General features: G+C 42.3%; 1 protein-coding gene across 4 annotated transcripts in view; it reads left to right on the forward strand.

The window, feature by feature from the left end:
* Window positions 1-554: 554 nt before the first annotated feature.
* Window positions 555-23,226, forward strand: part of LOC144509577 (aryl hydrocarbon receptor-like) — a 180,085-nt gene continuing 157,413 nt past the window's right edge. For 3 of the 4 annotated variants that reach the window (XM_078238441.1, XM_078238443.1, XM_078238444.1), the window contains exons 1-2: window positions 555-901; window positions 21,212-21,399. In XM_078238441.1, the coding sequence (XP_078094567.1) occupies window positions 846-901; window positions 21,212-21,399 (244 nt within the window). In that variant the 5' untranslated portion in view covers window positions 555-845. The remainder of the gene's footprint in view (window positions 902-21,211; window positions 21,400-23,226) is intronic. The other variant, XM_078238442.1, reaches the window with a different exon arrangement.

Below are 23,226 nucleotides of genomic sequence, written 5' to 3' on the forward strand. Positions count from 1 at the left end.
CTCCAGGATCTTGGCCGGCCTCTCGGTGCTCACAGACACAAGGGGCACAGGAGCCGGCGGGCCGGCTGGAGGAGGAGGAGAGAGGCCGGCTGCCTTCCCCCGGATTGCTGGCCGCACGCTCACAGCCGGCTCGGGGCCAAGAGAAGCGGCGGGGCCGGCAGGAGGAGCGAGCCGGGGAGGCTGCAGTGACTGTGGGCCGGGCCTGATCCAGTCCAGCCCCGGCAGTGCACCGGCACTCGCTCCCCGCACACAGAGCAGCGCTCGCCGGCAGCAGCGCTGGGAAACACCGAGGGTGAGGGGAGGGGGGCTCCAAAGCCGCACCCAGAGAGGGCACGGGAAGGGTGGGGGGACACAGCCGCACCCAGAGAGGGTGCCAGGGAGTGAGGGGCACAGCCGCACCCAGAGAGGGTGCCAGGGTGAGGGTTATTCCGCACCCAGAGTGGGCACTCCAGTTTGAGGCGGGGTTGAGTGCTGATTGAAAGGAGTGAACACATTTTCGGGCACTGGGAGGGGGGAGTGTTGCTGCAGAGTCTGATCCGAAAGCTTCCTATTCTCCTGTGTGAGCCCCGGCCAATCGGCCGCCTGGCTCTGCTGCTCCATCGAGTGGCCACAGCTTCTTGTGCAATCACCAAGCCCCCGCCCCCCGTCTAATAAGGAAGAAGAAGAAGTTTGTGTCGGAAAGAGAGAGCAGATCAGCGCAAGAGGTCCGCACGCCTTATATGTTCCTTATTGGATTAACTTGTGTACTCGCCGTAAACCGGGACGCTTTCTGCCGCTGAATTCTCTCCTGGAGCAGACTGAAAGAGACAGACCGAGTGGAGAAGCTCCCTTCGCCTTTGCTGAGGATGAACAGCGGCAGTATTTACGCAAGCCGTAAGAGGCGAAAGCCAGTTCAGAAAAGGTAAGGTTGTTGGAGGTTAATGTGGACTGTGACTCTGCTACATTGTCCTTCCCGAGTGCCGCAGCTAGTTTGTTGCTGTCGGGAGACTCTAAGCGGGTTAAAAGTTACATTGGTTTCGGCATATGGAGAAAATTGTCTATATGTTGATCCGTCTGTCAGCCTCCAGAATTTTTTATTTTGCTCTCAGTACCGTGAGCTGCTTCATTTTGGCGATCTATAAACGTGTCGTATTTCTGATCTCTCAAAATCCTGCCCTCTCCCCCTTTTAAGTCTCAGTGGTGTCGGTGCGAAGTAACATCTTTTTTAATCTTCAGGGTGCACCGCGATTATACACAATGTGGCCATTTGTTAATATCGACTGAACAGTTACTGGGTAGCTTGGATTTGTTGTTGATCTTGTTACTGTGCCGGTAGCTAGAACTGTTTGTCAACATTGGTGATATCTTGGAAAAAAAAACAAGCCCTTAGGATTAATAACTTTAATCCAACAAACAAAACCCACCGTTCACACTAAACGCGAAAATTCTGTAAAAATCCACACGCATAACAGGTGAACAGAACACTCTTGCCCTGTATTTTTTGAAACCTAATCCGCAACCATGCCCAAAATAATAACCTACAGTGGCTGCGTACTGCAGCTGTACTAGCTGCTGCACTACAAGCTAACTTTAGTGTGCTCTCTGGGAAAAAATAAATGATTGTTTGCTTGTTTAATGTTAATGCGTGACATTCAGCAATAACATTTATCAGCAGTGAAATGCTATATGTAACTTGAGCACTGTGCAGTACAGTTCAAAACAAGAAATTGCAGTTTAAAAAACATATAAAATTTATATGGTATTTAACTAGCTGGAGCATTTGTGTTATGTTTGCTCACTCCAAGTACAATTAGATTGTGAAAGTACTGTAGAATAAAGGAAATGGGGGAAATTATAACTCCATGTGACCTATTACAAACCCATTTTTTTATTTTGGAGGAGGTATGGGGGTTGGTATGGTAAAGGGGGTGGGAGTGTTGGGGGTGGTTTTGGCAGTGAGAGAATTGAAGGAGGTTGATGTTGCTATGTCATCTTCCTGCAGAAGAGAAGATTGTAATATTTGGAGATGATGTCACCAATATTGCCTTCTCTGCACTGTGTGGAGGAGGGGAAGTTTCATAGTGACATCACTGGAACCGCTTTGCTACATGTGCAACAACGTAGCCCTGGTTTAAGATTTAAATTTACATCCATCATTTAATTACTTACCTAAAATGCTGTGTACAGAGACAGAATTCCACCCAAGTTCCTGCTACACTTGTCATTAAAATATTCCACTTGTAGCTTACAGAGTATTTTCCAGTTATATGATTATATGTTTGAGCAGAGCTAGTTCACTGATGGTGATGATACAGGAGTGGTTCAGTTTTCATAATGTTACCTCCCATGTATATGTTTTGGGTAGAAATTTCTAATCTGAGCCAGTGACTATGTTTCTCCTACTTGTGTTGATGCATCTATGTTGCCAAGCCTGGTTGGAAGTGAGTGATTGTAAACAAGGGGTAAAGGTAGTTTATGTGACAGACTGTCTCTCTGATAACAGTTACAGAAATGGCATCACTTTGTTAATTTCGCCTGAAACGTTATACTTTCCGCCGTGCAACCGTCTTCTATTAGCTGCTGGATTAACCTGACGTTGCATAACCTTTGTTGTGTGTCTTTTAAAACAGGATCTGGGCCACAATGCACAGTAGCCTGTTACCCATTTTGAAATTGGCTCCCAACTTCTACTTGGCAGAAAGGGAAGGAATATACATTTACACCTTAAGGAAAATTATAGGGACTTTTATTTTTAAAGAGTGACATAAGTGCAATTAAAAAATACAATGGGAAGCAGATGAACAGGGCTTTGTGCATGTTAGCTTTTTAAAATCCATTTTCTTGACCTATCCAAATATTTAATTAACTGATTCAGCTTGTCGTAAAAACACATTTGGGATATTTATCTACATTAAAGGCACAATCTAAATTTAAGTTACTGTTTTTAGATATTCTGTAACTCTGTTTCCCGGTGTAAATTCCTCAATCGGGACATTGCAAGTGCAAGATAATGTCCATATGCTTGTGGGTGGCATGGTGGCACAGTGTCAGGGATGATGTGGAGATGCCGGCGTTGGACTGGGATAAACACAGTAAGAAGTTTAACAACACCAGGTTAAAGTCCAACAGGTTTATTTGGGAGCAAAAGCCACAAAAGCTTGTGTGGCTTTTGCTACCAAATAAACCTGTTGGACTTTAACCTGGTGGTGTTAAACTTCTTACAGTGTCAGGGACCCAGGTTTGATTCTGGCCTTTGGTGACTGTGTCGAGTTTGCATGTTCTACCTGTGTCTGTGGATTTTCTCCAGGTGCTCTGATTTCCTCTCTCACTCTTCCAAAGAGGTATAGTTTAAGTGGATTGGCCATGCTAAATTGTCCATTAGTGTCCAAAGATGTTCAGGTTAGGTGGATTGGCACCAATGTGTGGGTCATGGTGATGGGGTGGGGGAGTGGGCCTTGTTAGAGTGCTCTTTTGGAGGGTCAGTGCAGACCTAATGGGCTGAATGGCCTCTTTCTGCACTCGGGATTCTATGGGATTTATTAAGCCAGTCAAGTTTGATTTATTGGAAAAGTGCCACCTCTGGTAAAGGGCAGAAGTTGGCAGCTGTACTGAGACACTTTTATAAGGCTCTCAGTTTAACATATGAATCTACTATTGTTGGAAACGATCCAAGGTGCAACAATGCAAGTTTTTTAAAAAAAAGTGTTTTTTCTATCAAAAGTTCTAGCACATATGCATACATTTTTCATCTGTTGAGTGTGGATGTGCATAAAATTAAACCCATAGATGTATCTTTCATGTGGTATTTTAACTAGATTGGCAGAGAAGGATGGCTGGAGATGATAATGCCGAGATTACTTCTTCCCCAGTTTTAAAGGGTTTTCCTTTGTTCTGTAAAATCTAAGATATTCTAGATTCTGGTGCTATGATTTATTTCGAGCCAAAAATGTTGTTTACTTTATTAGCTTAAGTGGAGCCAGAAAACTGAAACCAGCTAATGACAACATTTTAATATTATTTATTTTCTATTCACAATTTGCAACTGGACTATTTTGCCCAAATGTGAATGTGACCTATAAGTTGATTTATGAAACAGTACATAGGAGGAAATATGAGTACTCTGCTGCAATGACGTGCTTTTGATTGAACGAGAGTAAATACTGGTAGTTTGGTCTCACTTTGGGCAATAAGAACTGGACAGCCAGATATTGGATCACATAGAATCTGACTCAAAACATCAGGATCCCTTTCTTTGGGGTGTTTTGTTCTCCTCACTGTAGAAGGAGACATGGTAATGTAGATTGCCAGTGGAGATTATATAGGCTATTTTGCACAGAAACAGGCCATTTGGCCCAATCAGTGTATTCCCATTCCTCTTGTACTTGTACCTCCTGCCATCTTTCCTCCTCATCACCGGACTGGAGGTAGGGATGGTGATAAAGTCCCATTGCAAAAAAAAGAAAAAATATCTTTTCTGCTTTCGAGCATAACATTTTGCAGATTATGGCATCTAACAGATGCACTCTTATGAATTCTGCTTCGTAGGGGAGTACATCTGCTTTTGTTAAATGTTGGTTAGGTGCTGTTTTAAAGGACAAGAACTCTAACAAGTTCGGGCTGAATAAGGCAGATGTTTTTGAGCTGAGGCAAAACATTTTGTACAAAAACAAACTGTAATGCCTTGAATGTAGAGAACCATCCCAAATGGAAAACAAAAGGAATGAATGCTAAAATGGTGGGAGAGGATGCTGAAGTGTTTTAAAGTTGGAAGAGGAGAAATGGAGAGACAGTGAGATTTAGGGAGAGAATTTCAGAAAATAGGGCTGAGACAGTTACCAATGGTGGAATGAAAGGGAGGGCTGAGGGATGCAAACATACCAAGGCCAGAGGACTGATTTTTGGAAGGGAAAGTGAACGAAGTAGGGGAAACAAAGGGTAGGTCAGGAGATGTTAAATTATTGCAAAGTTTACATGCAATGGTTTAAGAACCAATGTAGTTCAGTGGTGTACAGAATAGGACTGGTTATCCACCATTGCATTCCGTCAAGTGGGAGTTTATTGAGATTGAATGATGGGAGGTCAATTGGCAGGGTGAATATGGCAGAATTGAGTCCAGAAGTGATAGGTAGCTGGATAAGGCTTTCAGCAAAGGTGAGGGAGTTTAGAGGCGGGGTAAATGGTTTCCATGCAGAATAGGAAGTGAAGTTTAACGATCAGCCATGGTTTGAAAGGTTCATCCATGTTTTCCATTGCCATATTCAACCTAAGCAATTTGCTAGGAAGTGATTGAGGGTCAGAATGGAAGTGTTTTCATGACAGAAGCCAAAAAATTATGACTGATGATCAGTTGAAGGATATTGTGACACAGTGCAAAAAGGGAAGTCTGACAGCCCAGCCCTCTGGGGTTGAGGGAAGTTATGGAAAAGTGGAACTGAGTGTTGGCAGCATATATATGTAAGCTGACCTGGTGGATGATGTCATTGACAAGTGGCATTTGATGAGGAAGAAGATAGGTCATGGGCATACCCTCGGGGAGCCTGAAATTGACGATAGAAAAGGAGGAATGAAAACATATAATGGCTGTGTTGGGACATACAGATGGAACCACCAAGCATAGTCACTTGGAGCTGGAGAATGTAAAAGAGGTAATGGGATGTTTATACACCACAGGAAGGTCGAGGAGAACAAAAGAATGTTTTTTATCTTTGGCCAATTTGCTCAAATAGAAACAAGAAATTAATTTAATGTCTGTGGACTGTGGATTAAAAGATGGTACTATTTTGTAGAAGACCAGGGAAATTTTCTGCACTGTCCTGGCCAATTTTATTTTTTAACCAGTACCTAATGATGGATTATCTGGTTATTCTCATAGTACTGTATGTGAACCCAAGTTGGCTTCTGCTTTTCCTAAAGCAACAATGATTGTGCTTCAAAAGTATTTTATTGGTTGCCAAACAGCTGGGCACATTCAGAAATAAATGGTGCTATATAAATGCATATATTCTTTTCTCCTTCTGAAAGCAATTAAACAAAAGAGTTTTGAGAGAGATGGATTTGGATCCTGAAGGTGGAGATGATTCAGGACACTGTGGAGAGGAAAAGAAGGATAGGGATAAGATGGACAAGTCAAATGTAGGGTCACAATGAGAAGGTGATGATAGCTGGTTTGAAAATAGAAGCGATGTCATTCAACAAAGGGAGCCATTAGCAGTATCACCAATAATGTGCATTTTAATTAAGCTGTTAACATGCTGAAATAATCCATGACAGTTTATAGAAAAACTGTAGGGAAAAATCTGACTTCAAAACATGCACTGAGATAGTAGTATGGGTGACCAAATATAGTCAGAGAGGTAGGAATTGTCGCAAAAGAGGTAGTGAGGTGAAGAGGGTTAGGGAAGGAATTCCAGAGTTTAATTCCCAGACAGCCGAAGGCATTGCTGCATCTTGTTAGGAAAATGAAGTTGGGGCTTCACACCGGCTACAGTTGGAGCAATGCAGAGTTCCTGGAGAGTTATAAAGATGATGCAGAGGATTACAGAGTTCTGGATGAATTTGAATACCTGCTGAGCAGGTAGATCAGTGAATACAGGGTTGAGGAATGAATAGACTTGGTGAAAATTAGGATATGGACAAGGATGTAATAAGTTTATCCATAAGCAGGTCATGGATCATGAAAGCTTTGAGAGAGCAAATATTCTAGAATATGATGCAGAAATGAGCAGTGATTGTTACAGCACTAGTGGGGCTGAAAAGCTAGTGAGATTAAGCTTTGAGAGTGAGAAGAGTAAATGGTTGTTGGAAACTGGGGTATAAAACAATTGGGGTTGTTGCAATAGGCATGCAAGGCAATACCAAGAGAGAAGCATAATGAGACAATGTTCAGGAACAATTCTTGCAGGTTTGGGAGATTGAAGAGAAGGTAGGTCAAGCGTAGTATCAAATGGGGAAAGGGTTCTGTTTGGGAGTATAGTGCGAGACAGGATTGAAGTGAGATGAGTTATGGCTGGAGAAACTGAAGTGAGGAGAGAGCAGATCAGATGGAAACTTTGGTTCAGGCGGGCTAGCCAATATGCAAACAAGTGGGGTAGATCCCATTGATCCCCGCGATCAGAAGCAGCGAGCTAAGTGTGGCAAGGGAGATTCTTTACATAGGCACTAGTTATCATTTTAATTAAATTGCTGTATTCTTAGATGGATACTTCAGAACCATGTAGTGTGCTTTAAAATTGGCCAGTTATGCATTTTTTGAGAGCAGAGATTTGTTTAGAACCCTGTCTTGCATGTTATGAAATCCACCTTCACTGATTTGCTATTGATAACTCCCAGTAATCTCTGGGAAGTGACGGAACTCTTTGGAAGGCTCTAGGTTCCAAGACATTTTATATTCCCTCTGTTGGATATTTTTTATAGTAACAGTTTAAGCTTTGCCTGGAGCCACGTATGCAAATTTGTACTTTCTTTAATACACTAAAATAGTACAAAAAAAACTTTAAATACTTGGTAAATTCTGCTCTGTGATTTTTGTTTTAAATTTTATTTCTTTTATTTCATAAATTTGATGCCGCTACATCAACCATTCCTGTCTCTTCTGCAAAAAGGATCTAAGTGAGTTGCAATCAGTTCCCAATTATCTGATCCCAAACGCTGGATTTCCAATGAGAAACTGCACATTCAACTTTGAACTGATCATTTCACTTGAGTGACAAAGTTGACTTTTTGATTTCACTGCTCCTTGTGATGGCATGTACAAGGGTATGCGATAATCCTGTGTCCCACTGAAAAGAGTTTGTGACTGCCTAAAAACAAATGCACAAGTTCAAAATTAAATCTGAAAGGCTAATAGAATTTTCGTCTCAATGAGGTTAGATTACCAAGTAAGGAAGTTATGCTTCAGTTGTACACAGCACTGGTGTGATTTTATCTGGATTGCTTTTTCCAGTTTTCAGCATCAAAATCCATGAAACTGATGTTGGCATCGGAGGGAGTACAGTACGTACTCATCAGAATGGCACCAAGGTTTCAAGGGGCAAATCAAAGATGGATTGCATGAAGTTGCTTTCTATTTCCTTGCATTTAGAAAGTTGAAGGATAATCTAACCAAGGTGTTTAAAATGATATTTGGTGCCGTAATTATCGGGAAGCTATTTCCTCTGCAGGAAATCCAGAAAAGGGGAGAAAGTCTTAAAATTCCAGCCAGACTGAAGCCAAGGTTAACAGCTTTTTGTTTGGCACGGGCATCAAGGGATATGGAATAAAGTTACATAGAACATAGAACAGTACAGCACAGAACAGGCCTTTCGGCCCATGATGTTGTGCCGAGCTTTATCTGAAACCAAGATCAAGCTATCCCACTCCCTATCATCCTGGTGTGCTCCATGTGCCCATCCAATAACCGCTTAAATGTTCCTAAAGTGTCTGACTCCACTATCACTGCAGGCAGTCCATTCCACACCCCAACCACTCTCTGCGTAAAGAACCTACCTCTGATATCCTTCCTATATCTCCCACCACGAACCCTATAGTTATGCCCCCTTGTAATAGCTCCATCCACCCGAGGAAATAGTCTTTGAACGTTCACTCTATCTATTGCCCTCATCATTTTATAAACCTCTATTAAGTCTCCCCTCAGCCTCCTCCGCTCCAGAGAGAACAACCCTAGCTCCCTCAACCTTTCCTCATAAGACCTACCCTCCAAACCAGGCAGCATCCTGGTAAATCTCCTCTGCACTCTTTCCAGCGCTTCCACATCCTTCTTATAGTGAGGTGACCAGAACTGCACACAATATTCCAAATGTGATCTCGCCAAGGTCCTGTACAGTTGCAGCATAACCCCACGGCTCTTAAACTCCAACCCCCTGTTAATAAAAGCTAACACACTATAGGCCTTCTTCACAGCTCTATCCACTTGAGTGGCAACCTTTAGAGATCTGTGGATATGGACCCCAAGATCTCTCTGTTCCTCCACAGTCTTCAGAACTCTACCTTTGACCCTGTAATCCACATTTAAATTAGTCCTACCAAAATGAATCACCTCACATTTATCAGGGTTAAACTCCATTTGCCATTTTTCAGCCCAGCTTTGCATCCTATCTATGTCTCTTTGCAGCCTACAACAGCCCTCCACCTCATCCACTACTCCACCAATCTTGGTGTCATCAGCAAATTTACTGATCCACCCTTCAGCCCCGTCCTCTAAGTCATTAATAAAAATCACAAAGAGCAGAGGACCAAGCACTGATCCCTGTGGCACTCCGCCAGCAACCTGCCTCCAATCCGAAAATTTTCCATCCACCACCACCCTCTGTCTTCGATCAGACAGCCAGTTACCTATCCAATCGGCCAACTTTCCCTCTATCCCACACCTCCTCACTTTCATCATAAGCCGACCATGGGGGACCTTATCAAACGCCTTACTAAAATCCATGCATATGACATCAATTGCCCTACCTTCATCAACACACTTAGTCACCTCCTCAAAAAATTCTATCAAATTTGTGAGGCACGACTTGCCCTTCATGAATCCGTGCTGACTATCCCGGATTAATCCGCATCTTTCTAAATGGTCATAAATCCCATCCCTAAGGACCTTTTCCATCAATTTACCAACCACCGAAGTAAGACTAACCGGTCTATAATTACCAGGGTCATTTCTATTCCCTTTCTTAAACAGAGGAACAACATTCGCCATTCTCCAGTCCTCTGGCACTATCCCCGTGGACAGCGAGGACCCAAAGATCAAAGCCAAAGGCTCTGCAATCTCATCCCTTGCCTCCCAAAGAATCCTAGGATGCATTTCATCAGGCCCAGGGGACTTATCGACCTTCAGTTTATTCAAAACTGCCAGGACATCCTCCCTCCGAACATCTATTTCCTCCAGCCTATTAGCCTGTAACACCTTCTCTTCCTCAAAAACATGGCCCCTCTCCTTGATGAACACTGAAGAAAAGTATTCATTCATCACCTCGCCTATCTCTACTGACTCCATACACAAGTTCCCACTACTGTCCTTGACCGGCCCTAACCTCACCCTTGTCATTCTTTTATTCCTCACATATGAGTAAAAAGCCTTGGGGTTTTCCTTGATCCGACCCGCCAAGGACTTCTCATGTCCCCTCCTAGCTCTCCTAAGCCCCTTTTTCAGCTCATTCCTTGCTAACTTGTAACCCTCAAACGAGCCATCTGAACCTTGTTTCCTCATCCCTACATAAGCTTCCCTCTTCCTTTTCACAAGACATTCCACCTCTTTCGTGAACCATGGTTCCCTCACTTGGCCATTTCCTCCCTGCCTGACAGGGACATACCTATCAAGTTGGATAAATGGAATTGAGGTACAGATCAGCCATGATCAAATAGAATAGTGGCACAAGTTTAAGGGGCTGAATGGCCTACTCCAGTTTCTATCCTTCTAAGACTAAGAGACTGTGTGATCAATCAGATGGATCTCCTTAAGTATAACTAACATAGAGTTTCTCGCAATTTGTTCAGATTGCTATTTTCCACTTTTCAGTGCTGTTTCTAAATCATTCCTTCCAAGCAGCCTTCATGTGTGCTAACCACCCATACAAATAAATGTCACCAGGCGTTTCTGGAAAGTTGATGGTTTTTGAGGTCTCTATACAATTAACCACTCAATGGTTTGTTTTTGTGTTTTTTACCCAAATGACTTTATTCAGGGAAATTTTATGGGCAGGATTTTCTGTGACTTGATGCTCTTTATCTTATAGTTTATGGCAGTGCTGGTGCACTGAAAACGTTTGCACCCAACAGCATTATAACCTTACAAATGTGATAGAGCATTTCCCTGAAATAGTCATATTTCACCATCTTCTCTAAAATGAGTATTCTGTTTCTGCTTTAGAAGTGGCTGCTCGATTAGTACAAGATTATGACCACTGACATGGTGATTGAGACTGTTCAAACTTTTTTGTTGAAATGAAAAAAACTTGCATTTATATAGCACCGTTCACATCCACCAGATGTTCTAAAGCACTTTGCAGCTAATAACATACTTTCTGATGTTTCATGTTATTTATTATGGTGAAATCCATCCAAAGGTACTTGTAATGCTATTAGTTTGGGTAGAATTTAAGTGCAGATCATAGAGGTTCAATCATGGTTCTGTTATGCACAAGTATAGCCTAAGTTCATATATATGAGAAATATTTAAATCTGAAAGGGGAGAAGCAAGGTTCATTGGCTTCAACACCGTAAGAAGAATAGATGGTTAACAACGAGGCTTGGTAAGTTTCCTGTGTTTGTTAACATTGAGATCCTTCAGCCAAATTGATTTCATTTTCCACAAGTAGTTAAGCGATGTGTGGAAAACTAACTAAACAGTCCCATTCATCATAGTTGGTAGATTATGACTGTGCATTTTTAAAAATAAATCTCCGTTTTCTGTTCCTGCTTGAAATGTAAAATGTTACTGTATTGCCGTGACACCTGGAATATATTGTGATGTCCAGACTGATGGATTCTCCTGTTGCTTCAAAGGAGGAGTTGCTTAGCAAGGACACCAATCATTCGCCATCTGGTTGGTGTTGTCTCATATGTGATGTTAGACCAATTCTTGATTTATAGAGTCAGAGTCATAGAGGTTTACAGCATGGAAACAGGCCCTTCGGCCCAACTTGTCCATGCCACCCTTTCTTTTTTAAAACCCCTAAGCTAATCCCAATTGCCCGCATTTGGCCCATATCCCTCTATACCCATTGTACCCATGTAACTATCTAAATGCTTTTTAAAAGACAAAATTGTACCTGGCTCTACCACTACCTCTGGCATCTTGTTCCAGATACTCACCACCCTCTGTGTGAAAAAATTGCCCCTCTGGACACTTTTGTATCTCTCCCCTCTCACCTTAAACCTATGCCCTCTAGTTTTAGACTCCCCTATCTTTGGGAAAAGATATTGACTATCTAGCTGATCTGTGCCCCTCATTATTTTATAGACCTCTATAAGATCACCCCTCAGCCTCCTACGCTCTAGAGAAAAAAGTCCCAGTCTATCCAGCCTCTCCTTATAACTCAATCCACCAAGTCCCGGTAGCATCCTAGTAAATCTTTTCTGCACTCTTTCTAGTTTAATAATATACTTTCTGTAATAGGTGACCAGAATTGCACACAGTATTCCAAGTGTGGCCTTACCAATCTCTTGTACAACTTCAACAAGACATTCCAACTCCTGTATTCAATGTTCTGACCAATGAAACCAAGCATGCCGAATGCCTTCTTCACCACTCTGTCCACGTGTGACTCCACTTTCAAGGAGTACACGTACCCCTAGATCTCTTTGTTCTGTAACTCTCCCCAACGCCCTACCAGTAACTGAGTAAGCCCTGCCCTGGTTCAATCTACCAAAATGCATCACCTCGCATTTGTCTAAATTAAACTCCATCTGCCATTCGTCAGCCCACTGGCCCAATTGATCAAGATCCCGTTGTAATTGGAGATAACTTTCTTCACTGTCCACTATGCCACCAATCTTGGTGTCATCTGCAAACTTACTAACCATGCCTCCTATATTCTCATCAAATCATTAATATAAATGACAAATAACAGTGGACCCAGCACTGATCCCTGAGGCACACCGCTGGTCACAGGCCTCCAGTTTGAAAAACAACTCTCTACAAGCATGTCAAGAAGCCAATTTTGTATCCAATTAGATACCTCACCCTGGATCCCGTGAGATTTAACCTTTTGCAACAACCTACCATCCGGTACCTTGTAGTTTTCAGACGAGTTTGCAAATATGTGAAGTAATTATTGTAGGGTGGGTGAAGACACTGGTTTTGCAGAGTGCTTGCTTGTCCTGGAGGGGCCTGACTCTGTTCTCTTCAAATGTTGAGATTGTTTGATGACAGAGATTCCCCCATTTGGATCTGTGCAGTGTTTTTTTGATTTGATTTCTTATTGTCACATGTATTAACATACAGTGAAAAGTATTGTTTCTTGTGCGCTATACAGACAAAACATACCGTTCCTAGAGAAGGAAACGAGAGAGTGCAGATTGTAGTGTTACAGTCATAGCTAGGGTGTAGAGAAAGATCAACTTAATGCAAGGTAAGTCCATTCAAAAGTCTGACAGCAGCAGGGAAGAAGCAGCTCTTGAGTCGGTTGGTACGTGACCTCAGACTTTTGTATCTTTTTCCCGAAGGAAAAAGGTGGAAGAGAGAATGTCTGGGGTGCGTGGGTCCTTAATTATGCTGGCTGCTTTGCCGGGGCATCGGGAAGTGTAGACAGAGTCAATGGATGGGAGGCTGGTTTGCGTGATGGATTGGGCTACATTCACGACCTTTTGTAGTTCCTTGCGGTCTTAGGCAGAGCAGGAGCCATACCAAGCTGTGATACAACCAGAAAGAATGCTTTCTATGGTGCATCTGTAAAAGTTGGTGAGAGTTGTAGCTGACATGCCAAATTTCCTTAGTCTTCTGAGAAAGTAGATTTTGTAGTCGTTTAGTTCCCCCCATGTAGTTGGGTCCAACTTACAGGCTTTGAGATTAGCTTTCAGAATATCTTTGTGTCTCAGTTGGGTGTCCTGTGGCGTGGGTTTGCGTGCTCAGCTGGCTGTAGAGTACCTCAAGACATGTGCGAATCCTTCATGTGACCCATGTGGCTGACCTAGTGAAGTTGAGCTATGATGAGCATACTCTCTACCAGGTATATGGTGCCTTGGAAGAACTTTAGTGTTATGCCCACTTGATGTTGCATATACATAGCAAGGTGTGGAGATAGAGTGCATTTAGTAGCTTCATGTGACACCGCCAATAGATTGTTCATGCCCCACAGCCATAGAGAAATGATGTGAGAATCACTACCTGGCAGACTTTGATCTTTGTTTAGAAGCAAATGCCAAAGCCTGTGGGCGAACCTGCTAAATGCTGAACTTGCTTTTGCCAGGCGACTGATGACTTCTTCATCCAAAGTGATGCTGTTGGAGAGGATACACCCAAGGTAGCAGAATTTCTGAATTGGGTTGAGGGATGTATTATTGATTGTGACTATGGGGTCTTGGAGTTTGTGACCAGGAGCAGGTTGGTACAAATTATCTGTCATTTTCAGCCTAATGGTAATGCCAAATAAGAACAGAAAGTACTAGAAAAACTCAGCATTTGTGGCGAGAGTAACAGTTAACATTTCAAATCCGCATGACTCTTCTTCAGTATTCAGCATCTGCAGTATTTTTCTTTTATTATCTGGCCAAAGTGGTCTGAGGTTTGGGCAAATTGGACAGCAAGCTGTTGGAGGTCCTCTGGAGTATGTGCACAATCATTGGCAAACAAGAATTCACTTAGTAGCTGTTCTGTCACTTTTGCGTTAGTCTTGAGCCTTTACGGATTGAAGAGTTTGCAGTATGTCCTGAAACTGAAAATATACTCTTATATCGAGATCTTTGAAAGCATAAAAGAGCATGGGCAAAAAGCAGATGGCAAATTGGGGCCATCACGAGGCCTTGCCTGGTGTCACCAAGCAAGGTAACTAAAGAGTTACCATTCTGCATCACACTGGCCATCATGAAATGAGTGGGTCACCCTGATCATCATCTCAGGTCAGCCATATTTGTACAGCACCTTCCACAGGGCTTCATGTGTCGAAGGCCTTGGGTCAAGTGAGCAAATACCATGCGGAGGTCTGTTTTTTGCTCGCAGGGCTTTGCTTGAATTTGACCTGCCATAAAGTTCAAGCACAAAAATTATGATTCTGGCTACACCAAATTATTAAGATGAGTGACAGTTCTGTTGAGAATGACCCTTGCAAGAATCTTTCCCGTTGTAGGGAGAAAGTAAAATACCATGATAATTGTCACAGATGGAATTGCCTCCCTTTCACTTGTTCAGGTGAGTTATTGAAAGATTCTTGTAATCTTGGGGCAGACTGCTCAGTTTCCAGATACAACAGTGGAGCCAAGTGAGCCTCCTAACCACCTGAGCACCCCTGTACTTGCACTGGATGCATTACAGTGAAGGTTCAGTGGTTTGTTCCTGAGAAGAGAGGCTGAGGAAATTGGGCCTATACTCTAGAAAAATGAGAATTGATTTCATTGAAACATTCAGGTTATAACGGAGCTTGACAGGGTAGCAACGAAGAGGTTGCTTCCCCTGGCTGGAGAATCTAGAACAAGGGGACACAGTTTATCTGGAGAAGGGGCTGATCATTTAGGACTCAGATGAGGAGATATTTCTTCACTTAGTGTTGTTAATCTTTGGAATTCTTTTACTCCCAGAGTTGGTTGATGTCCAATTGTTGAATAAGGCTGCAGTGGACAGATTTTTGGTGTCTCATGGAATCGAAGTTTGAGGGGAGCATGCTGGAAAGTAGAGTTGAAGCCCAAGATCGGCCATGATAATATTGAATGGCGGAGCAGGCACTACCCTCCATATGATCTTCTCCCACTCCTATTTTGTAATGATATATATTTGAATACATCAGGTGGAATGCCATCAGCTCCTCGGGACTTAACCACAGAGAGTTGCTTTATGGATTTGGTGACTTTGTGATAGATGGAGAGCAAGTTTATCCAGAACGCAATGCTGTAGAAGTGATTCGGTGGCATCATTATATTTTGTGGATCCTTGGTTTAGGAGATGGGTAACGTGCATTGCCCAATGAGAGAGAATCTCATGACTGTTTGTTAGGAGCTGATTGCCATCGACTAAGAGGACAGGTGTTGTACCATTAGCCTTGGACTCATAGGCAAGTCTAAAACCTTCATCAGGTTGTGTTTTTTGTAGCTTCCTGAAGCTCAGCAGCCTTGTTCTCCCACCACCATCAGTTCTTCATCTCTCTGTTTGACCTACATTATGTTTTACTTCATGGTAGCTGGCTTTTCTTGCTGGCATTTTTCTTTTTGTCAGATATGTCAGATCTGTGAGCATTGTGAATGTCATCAAGTATCTTGACAAAATTTTGTTCATTCTTGTCACATAAATCTTGGTGCTTCCATTTGCCGAATCTCTGATACTGCAATATGAACGACATCTTTATCTTCTTCCAAGAATCTGAAATGTCTAATTTTTAAGATATTAATACGCTCTACTGCTAATTTTGTTCCGGTTCCTGTCTCTTGACTGAGTCATTTAGGATGGTTACATGTAGCACTTTGGATGTTATCATCTGAATGCTGGTCAGACCATGGAGTTGTCAGAAGCAAGGTGCTATGATCAACTTTCATTACCTCTAAGTAGAATGCGCATCCTTGAGGTCTGTCGTACACAACGTAGTCCACATGTGCCATTGTTTAGATCTATGGTGCATCCACATTGTTTTCAGTTTATCAGCTTATTGGAAGATTACGTTTGTGATGGTAAGGCCAAACTTGCTGCACTTGGGTAGAAGAAGCTAGACATTGGAGTTTACTGTAACATTGTCAGGTGTTCCATATGCCAATTTATGCCAAAATAGGCCTTGAAATCATCAAGAATGATGAGTTTGTCCTGGTATGGTATTCCTTTGATGATCCAGATGAAATCATTGTTGAATGCTTCTTTGATCACCTTTCTCTTTGTGTTATTACGGGTTGCTGCAAAGACTTATTTAAAGTACCATGAATACCCTTGGGAAGGGAGTCAGCTTGCGTGCCAATTCAGGTTAAATGGCAAAGCCTATTTGACCGACTGGTCTTTTGAGTTGCCAATGCAGTAGAATGTGTAGCTTGTTTCCTCAAGATGAACACCTTTGTTTCTTAGAAGCAGTTATATTGCACCCGCCAGCACTCTGATTGTGAAGGCTGTTCTACACTCTGGTCTTTTATTAACATCCAGAAGTGTCCTGTCATTCTGTGAGATGAGTGTCATCTGATAGTTTGTTGTCCATTGAGTCTTCTTTGTGTTTTGACCTCAGTGATTGATGATCTAGGTTTTGCAGCCTACATGATTTATCTCCAGGAATAAGGGACTTAAGTTACATGCATAGATTTGAGAAGCTAGGGTTGTACTCCTTGAGAGAGAGGTGTTCAAAATCATGAGCAATTTAGACAGATAAATAGAGAGAAATTGTTCCCACTGGTGGAAGCATCAAGAATCAGAAACACAGATTGGGTTCTTTAGCCAAAGCAATGTGAGGAAAAACCCTTTATACACAGTGAGTGGTTACCATTTGAAATACAGGCTGCGATTCTCCAGTCGCGACCTGCAACGTTTCTGGCAGGTTGAGGTGGGAGATGTGCGTTGCCGGCCTTGTACTGGGATTTATGCATGCACATCTCCTAAAGCTGGCGAACAATTGCCGGTCAGACCATGCTGGAAACCGGCAGGAAGGCAGATAAGTCATTTGAATCTGTTTTTAATATGTTTTAAATGTATTTTTAATTATCGAGAATTTTCAGGTCCCGATTGAATCTCCCAGCCTGCCAGGAGTACTTCATTCCGGCGGGGTTTACACTAGCTCCCCACGTTTGGGTAACTAGCGGGAGACCCCGTCAAAATGAAGGGGGGGGCAATCAGGGCCCCCAGGGGGGTCGGATGGCAGGGGTGGTGCCCCCTGGGCATGGGCACCATGGCACTGCCAGCCTGTGCCCCCTGGCACTGCCCAAGGGGCATAGTGCCCATGCCCAGAGGGCACCTTGGCACTGCCCGATGCATGATGGGCAGTGCCAGTGGGGTGGGACCTATTGTGGGTGGGGCCTAGGGGCGATCAGTGGAGGTGGGGGTCTCGCTGCCACTCTGCATACAGGATTGGTCTGGGATGGAGGGAGGGCAGTGATTGGGGCGGGCTGGGGGGGGGGGGGGTCGTATGCTGGGCTGGGGAAGTGGTGTGCCAGGAGGGGTCTGACCCCGGGGGGCGGGGGGGGGGGCGTGGGATGTGGAAAGGGGGTCTGCTGCGGTGAGGGGGCTGGGGGGATGGACATCGGGGCACTCCGGGGTTGCGGGGGGTGGCCTAGGAATTGTTGTTGGGGCCGCGATCGGGCCAGGGTGGGGGAGGGGCTGGAGGAGCAGCACTGCAGGGATCCCGGGATGGCCAGCGATTGGTCTGGCCAGCAAACAGGGAGACTGACAGATTGGGGCCACTGCGCATGCGCAGATTTCCAGAACTGTCAGACTCCGGCCACCACACCGCTCCCCCCCCCCCGCGCGCGACCTCTGCAGTGCACAGAGTGGGGAGATTCAGGTGAGAAGCTGAACTGACAAAACAGTCGGGATTTAGAACAGTTTTCCTGCCAATTCAGCACTTTTGGGAGAATCGCGACCATAGTGTCTTAAAAAGTGGTGGAGGGAGATTCAATTGTGGCTTTGAAAGGGGATTTGGATAAACACCTGAAGGGCTAAGGGGAAATGGTGCGAATTGGGACTAGCTAATTTGCAGAAACCCAGCTCACTCGAGGGTTGAATGGCTTCCTTCTGTCCTGCAATCAAAGTTGAACTCAATGGGGTATTGCATGAATGAATATGTGTAAGAGCCTTTCACCTTGCACATCTGCTGCACTAGAAGAAAAAAATGTTGAGATCAGAAAACGTAGTCTCTTAATGCTGAAGCCTCAAATTTACAAGCACTTTTCAAACTTCATTTCCTTTGTTGAATAATAATTCAAATCTGGGCTGAAACTCTACTTTAAAAAAAAATGTGCTTGTAGACTTTTTCCCACATTCAAAATGCAAACAAATTATGGTTAGTTGTGGTTAGAAATGTGCATGTTTCACCAAACCATTCGATGTTGCTTTTATGTTTCCATTCCTCATGATTATGGCACATCATATCTTTATGAATCAGTCCTTTCTTATAAATGTTTTATGAAGTTTTTAGTTCTTTAAACTCTCACCACATTATATTTTCAGTGGGGAAGCTTTTACTTAAATAAGGAAATATGCATTCTTTCTCACTTTTTCCATGTATTTTTGTAAAGTAGGTTTGTGTGTCTTCTCCCTCCCATCTCTACATTGTTTACTGTCTTTTCTCTTGGATGGAAAGGTAATGAGTGCGACGATCGGAAGGGATCTGAGAATATGCAAATTGCACCACCCGCTTGAAAATCCACTTTTCAGGCCGTGGAAACTCCCTTCTCATCGCCTCAATTTTGTGTTTTCCTCTTGTCACCATTCCTTTACTCCCATTGAATTCACAGCTCTTTTCTATTCTGTATTGTAAAGCCATGCATCTGTTGTGAGTAGTCATATGACCTGCAGTGAAGTCACCTCAGTCATTGGCGGGTTTTTATCTCTCTTTTATGTTGGACTTTAATCCGGCAACAGCTGTTCAATAAATCTGTATCGAGTTGGTTCAAAACCTACAGTGTGGCATCAAAACCTACAGTGTGGCATCTTTTGTCTTGTTAGTGCTACCAGTCAAAACATCTAATATATAACACTTCCCCTTTGCATTCGCCCTTCAGGCACTACATCCACACAGTCTACACCATTATTCTCACCAACTTCTATCCTCCTCCACCCCCACCTGTCATTTATCACTTGCGCTTCCCCTTCCATTACATTCTTGAATCCTTCTCCCTCCTTCAGTCATACTCACCTATACCTCCCTGATTCTTACCCATCAACACGAACATGAAAGCTTCCCAGCACTAAATTAGGATTACCAGCATTAGTTGTTTTTTTTTCAGTAGTACTATAATCTATGAAGTGGGGGGAAAAAAAGTTTAACTAGTTTAGTACTGGGAAATAGACAAGGAAGCGTAATGTGAACTCTGATCAGACTCCAAGAGTGGGTAAACAAGCATTGCCAGTGGGCTGGTAGGTAACCACAGCCACAAGACTAGAACACAGGGATGCATAACAGCCTGAAAGGAGATCAGTGTTGAAGAGTGAGTGGGTGAGCAGTGTAAAACCTAGGGAAAAAGCAGTGCCTAGAGCAAGGGGACATAAAGACTGAGAGAGCAAGGTGCGCAGGTTAGATAATATTATATACATAAAATAATGAAGCCAAATTTGAATAAACTTTGCCTGATATCATTGTTTGATACAAAGAATAAAAGCACCTGTGGAAATTGACTTGGAAAATGGCAATTTTACCAGCAGCAGCATCGCCCTGAAGACAAAAATGTAAATAAGATGTGGCTGTCCAGTTAAACATAATCAGGTATGAGGAAAAATGTGACTCAGGAAGTAAATATGACAAAAAGGAAGTGCATGCTAAATGGAAGACTTGTAACCTATAATACTTTGCATTAAGATACAGCTTGAAACATAGATTAAAAATGAATAAATAAACAGGGCATGCCTGATTATAATACAATTTTATCTTTTGGCACCTAACTTTTTTAATTGCCCTACATAATGAAAGTACTTCAGAACACTTTTAGAAATCCCAACAAATTCAGTGCAGTTAGTTTACTGCAGCATCATGAGTGTTAAAAGTTCTAAGCCATGCAAATGGAATGCTGTGTCTCAATGTTGGTATGGGTGGACTGGGGATATTACAGCCAAAGGAACAACACTAAAAACAACAATCAGCAGGGCAGTGAAGGGAATGTGAAGGAGTGAGACCAGTGTTGGAGTGGAGAGCGTTTGCTTTCAACCACTAGTATGATCAATCAGTGAGTTAGACCGGGGCTTCTTAATTTATAATAGGTGGGGACAGAATAATTGATGTGCTTTTTCGGATGGAATAAATTCCCATTAAATTAGTTACCCTGAAGTTTGGCAGGGGTGGGTGGGTGCGTGCGAGTGTGATTTAGCTCCTGCTTAGTTTTGAGAGTGTATCCAAATTGCTAGGTGCATAAGTGATACTGGTGCCAATTGTTTTAAAATGTTTGGCAATTTCATATCGGCAAATTAAGGTTGGATTTCTGATTCAATCTGATCCATTTGTCACTGTAAACCAGGGTACCAGAAAATGTTCACTCAAAATGACCATAATGAACTTTACAGTGAAAAAGTCACCCATTTATTTCTCCTCTTTTCATTTCCTTATACTTTTATAAAAATTGACTAAGATTCATGTAATAGCTAGTGACAAAATAGAAATTGGATAGCTACAGTTGATGACACTTGCCGCTCACTTTGCCAGAAAAATGTAATTGCATTTTTGCAGTTGAAATCCTGTGTTTATGAAGTGAGAAATGCATATGGGTCTTCTATTTGTTGAAGTCTCCTTTTTGAGTAGACTTCAACAAATCCTAATTACTTAGGATTTATTATTTGCATTGTCATCCTCACGGAGATGCATGGTAACAAGTTTGCTATTTGGCACAGATTGAAAGTGTGTTTAATGTTTCGAATTTCATGACTTGAAAGTTAAAAGATTGTATTATGAACGCAAGATTTTTCTCTTTTTATTTCAAGCGTGAAAGCCCCGGCTTGTGAAGGAGCAAAGTCAAATCCATCTAAAAGGCATCGGGACAGATTGAATGCAGAGCTCGAGCGCCTAGCCAGCCTCCTGCCCTTCCCACAGGATGTTGTAGCCAAATTGGACAAGCTGTCTGTTCTCCGCCTCAGTGTCAGTTATCTCCGAGCTAAAAGTTTCTTTAATGGTAAGGCCGCCCTCTGAAATATGTTTCATATTCATGTTATTAGCCAAAAGGAAAGTACTCTTGTGAATAACAGGATGCAAAAGGGGGTGTGTAATTCCTGCGGAAAGTAAAATTTAAATGTTATCATATGATCTTGAACTTTGGACGGTGGAAGGGAAGTTTTCTTTTTGCTGTGAAAATAGATTTTTCTTTTATGAATGCAGGTACTTTAGTCCACATCTACTTCCTACAAAAATCATAATGCTTCTTAGACAGTGCATTAGAGTTTGAGCTGGATATGAATGTAACTTTTTTTTGTAGTTAATCACTTGCAGAGATTTGGTTTCTGAAGACTAAATAATAAACAACCCAACTTGAACTTGTCATTCTGGAGAATTTCAAAACTTATTTATCATTGGAACACAGTTTAGTCCATTCCCAATTAATAGATATGGAGTTAATAATTATTTAGCAAAACATAATTTTACAATTTTTTTCTAGGAAAGATGTATTGATTTCTGAGATTGATACAAAGCATACTGCTATACAAGTTTGTTTTCAAAGTAAAGCAGTTAGCTGCTGGATATGGTGACAGGGCCATGGTGTTGGGGGATGCAGTGGAGGAAACATGCAAAATTAGGCACTCTTGCAACTCCACTGGGAAAGCATTGGTCTGCCATTCCAAGGATCTGTATAATAAATTCCAACTTCCAATGAGCTATTTAGTTTGTAAATCCTCTAACCACACTGAGTCAGTTTGCTAATTCATGGGTGGCTACTAAATGAGAGTGCCATGTGGTAGATTGATGATCTGTTGGAAGAGGCAAGTGAGATGAAAGGGGAAGAGGCAAAATTGGAATTGAAACTAAAATTCCCTTAACAAATCTTTTGACTGCCAAAGCAGGGTCATTGACTTGTAGAAGACCTGGATAAAGAGAGTGGTGAGTGGGAGAAAGCCAAAGAGGATTGGAGTGGGATAAACGTGTTTGTGTGCACATAAACTATGGGTGGAATTTTCCGATACCGCCCTCCGTAGGAATCGTAACAGGCGGGACACAGACCATGCAAAGGTTCGTTAACCTCGGGCGGCACTTCCCAGCTTTGGGGCGAACACGGCTGGAAAATCCTACCCTGAATGTTTTTTTTGTGCAAAACATAGATTTTGCACTTTTTCCTGCAGATGTTTCTTGAACATATAAATATTTTATCGTGCAAAAGAGAAATCCCAATCTCAACATGAAGGACATAAAAGTAGACAGAAATGATATCTAACTTTATAGCAAATTTGAATGGCCTTTTCTGGCTGAAGTGATTTTTTAAAAAAAACTGTTAATGATTGGATCTCTTCAGGCCCCTGAAGATGACTGTGTTGCCATAATCATATTTTCACTGCTATAGGGCAATTGTTTTAGCTGAATCTTAGTAACAGCAAGTTTTTGAATCATTGTGGTAGTTTAAAAGTAATGCTAATTAAGTTTTATAATATTATAAATTGTAGAAATAGAGTTGTTAAAAGTCACTGCTGTATATTAACTCAATGATAGACGTATACCCGCATACTTTAGAGTTGAATTATCCAGCTAACCTATTGGTTGCTGTTGGTTTAAATATTTGAGGCTTTAACCATATGATTTAGGCTGATGCATTTTCTTCTGTTGCATTCTATAAAATACATATCAAAATGGACAGATATAGAACTGTTTAGTTTTTATTACTCAAGTGTCTTTTTAGATTTAGAATAATTCTTTAGTTGTAATGCAGTTAGCTGTCACTGGTATGTCAGTTAATGTTAGGATACACAGGTGAAGGACATTGTTTAATTAAGTACTCCGAATACAACTAAATAGG

Source organism: Mustelus asterias, chromosome 2 (genome assembly GCF_964213995.1).
Source record: "Mustelus asterias chromosome 2, sMusAst1.hap1.1, whole genome shotgun sequence".
In the NCBI taxonomy this organism is placed as follows: Eukaryota; Metazoa; Chordata; class Chondrichthyes; order Carcharhiniformes; family Triakidae; genus Mustelus; species Mustelus asterias.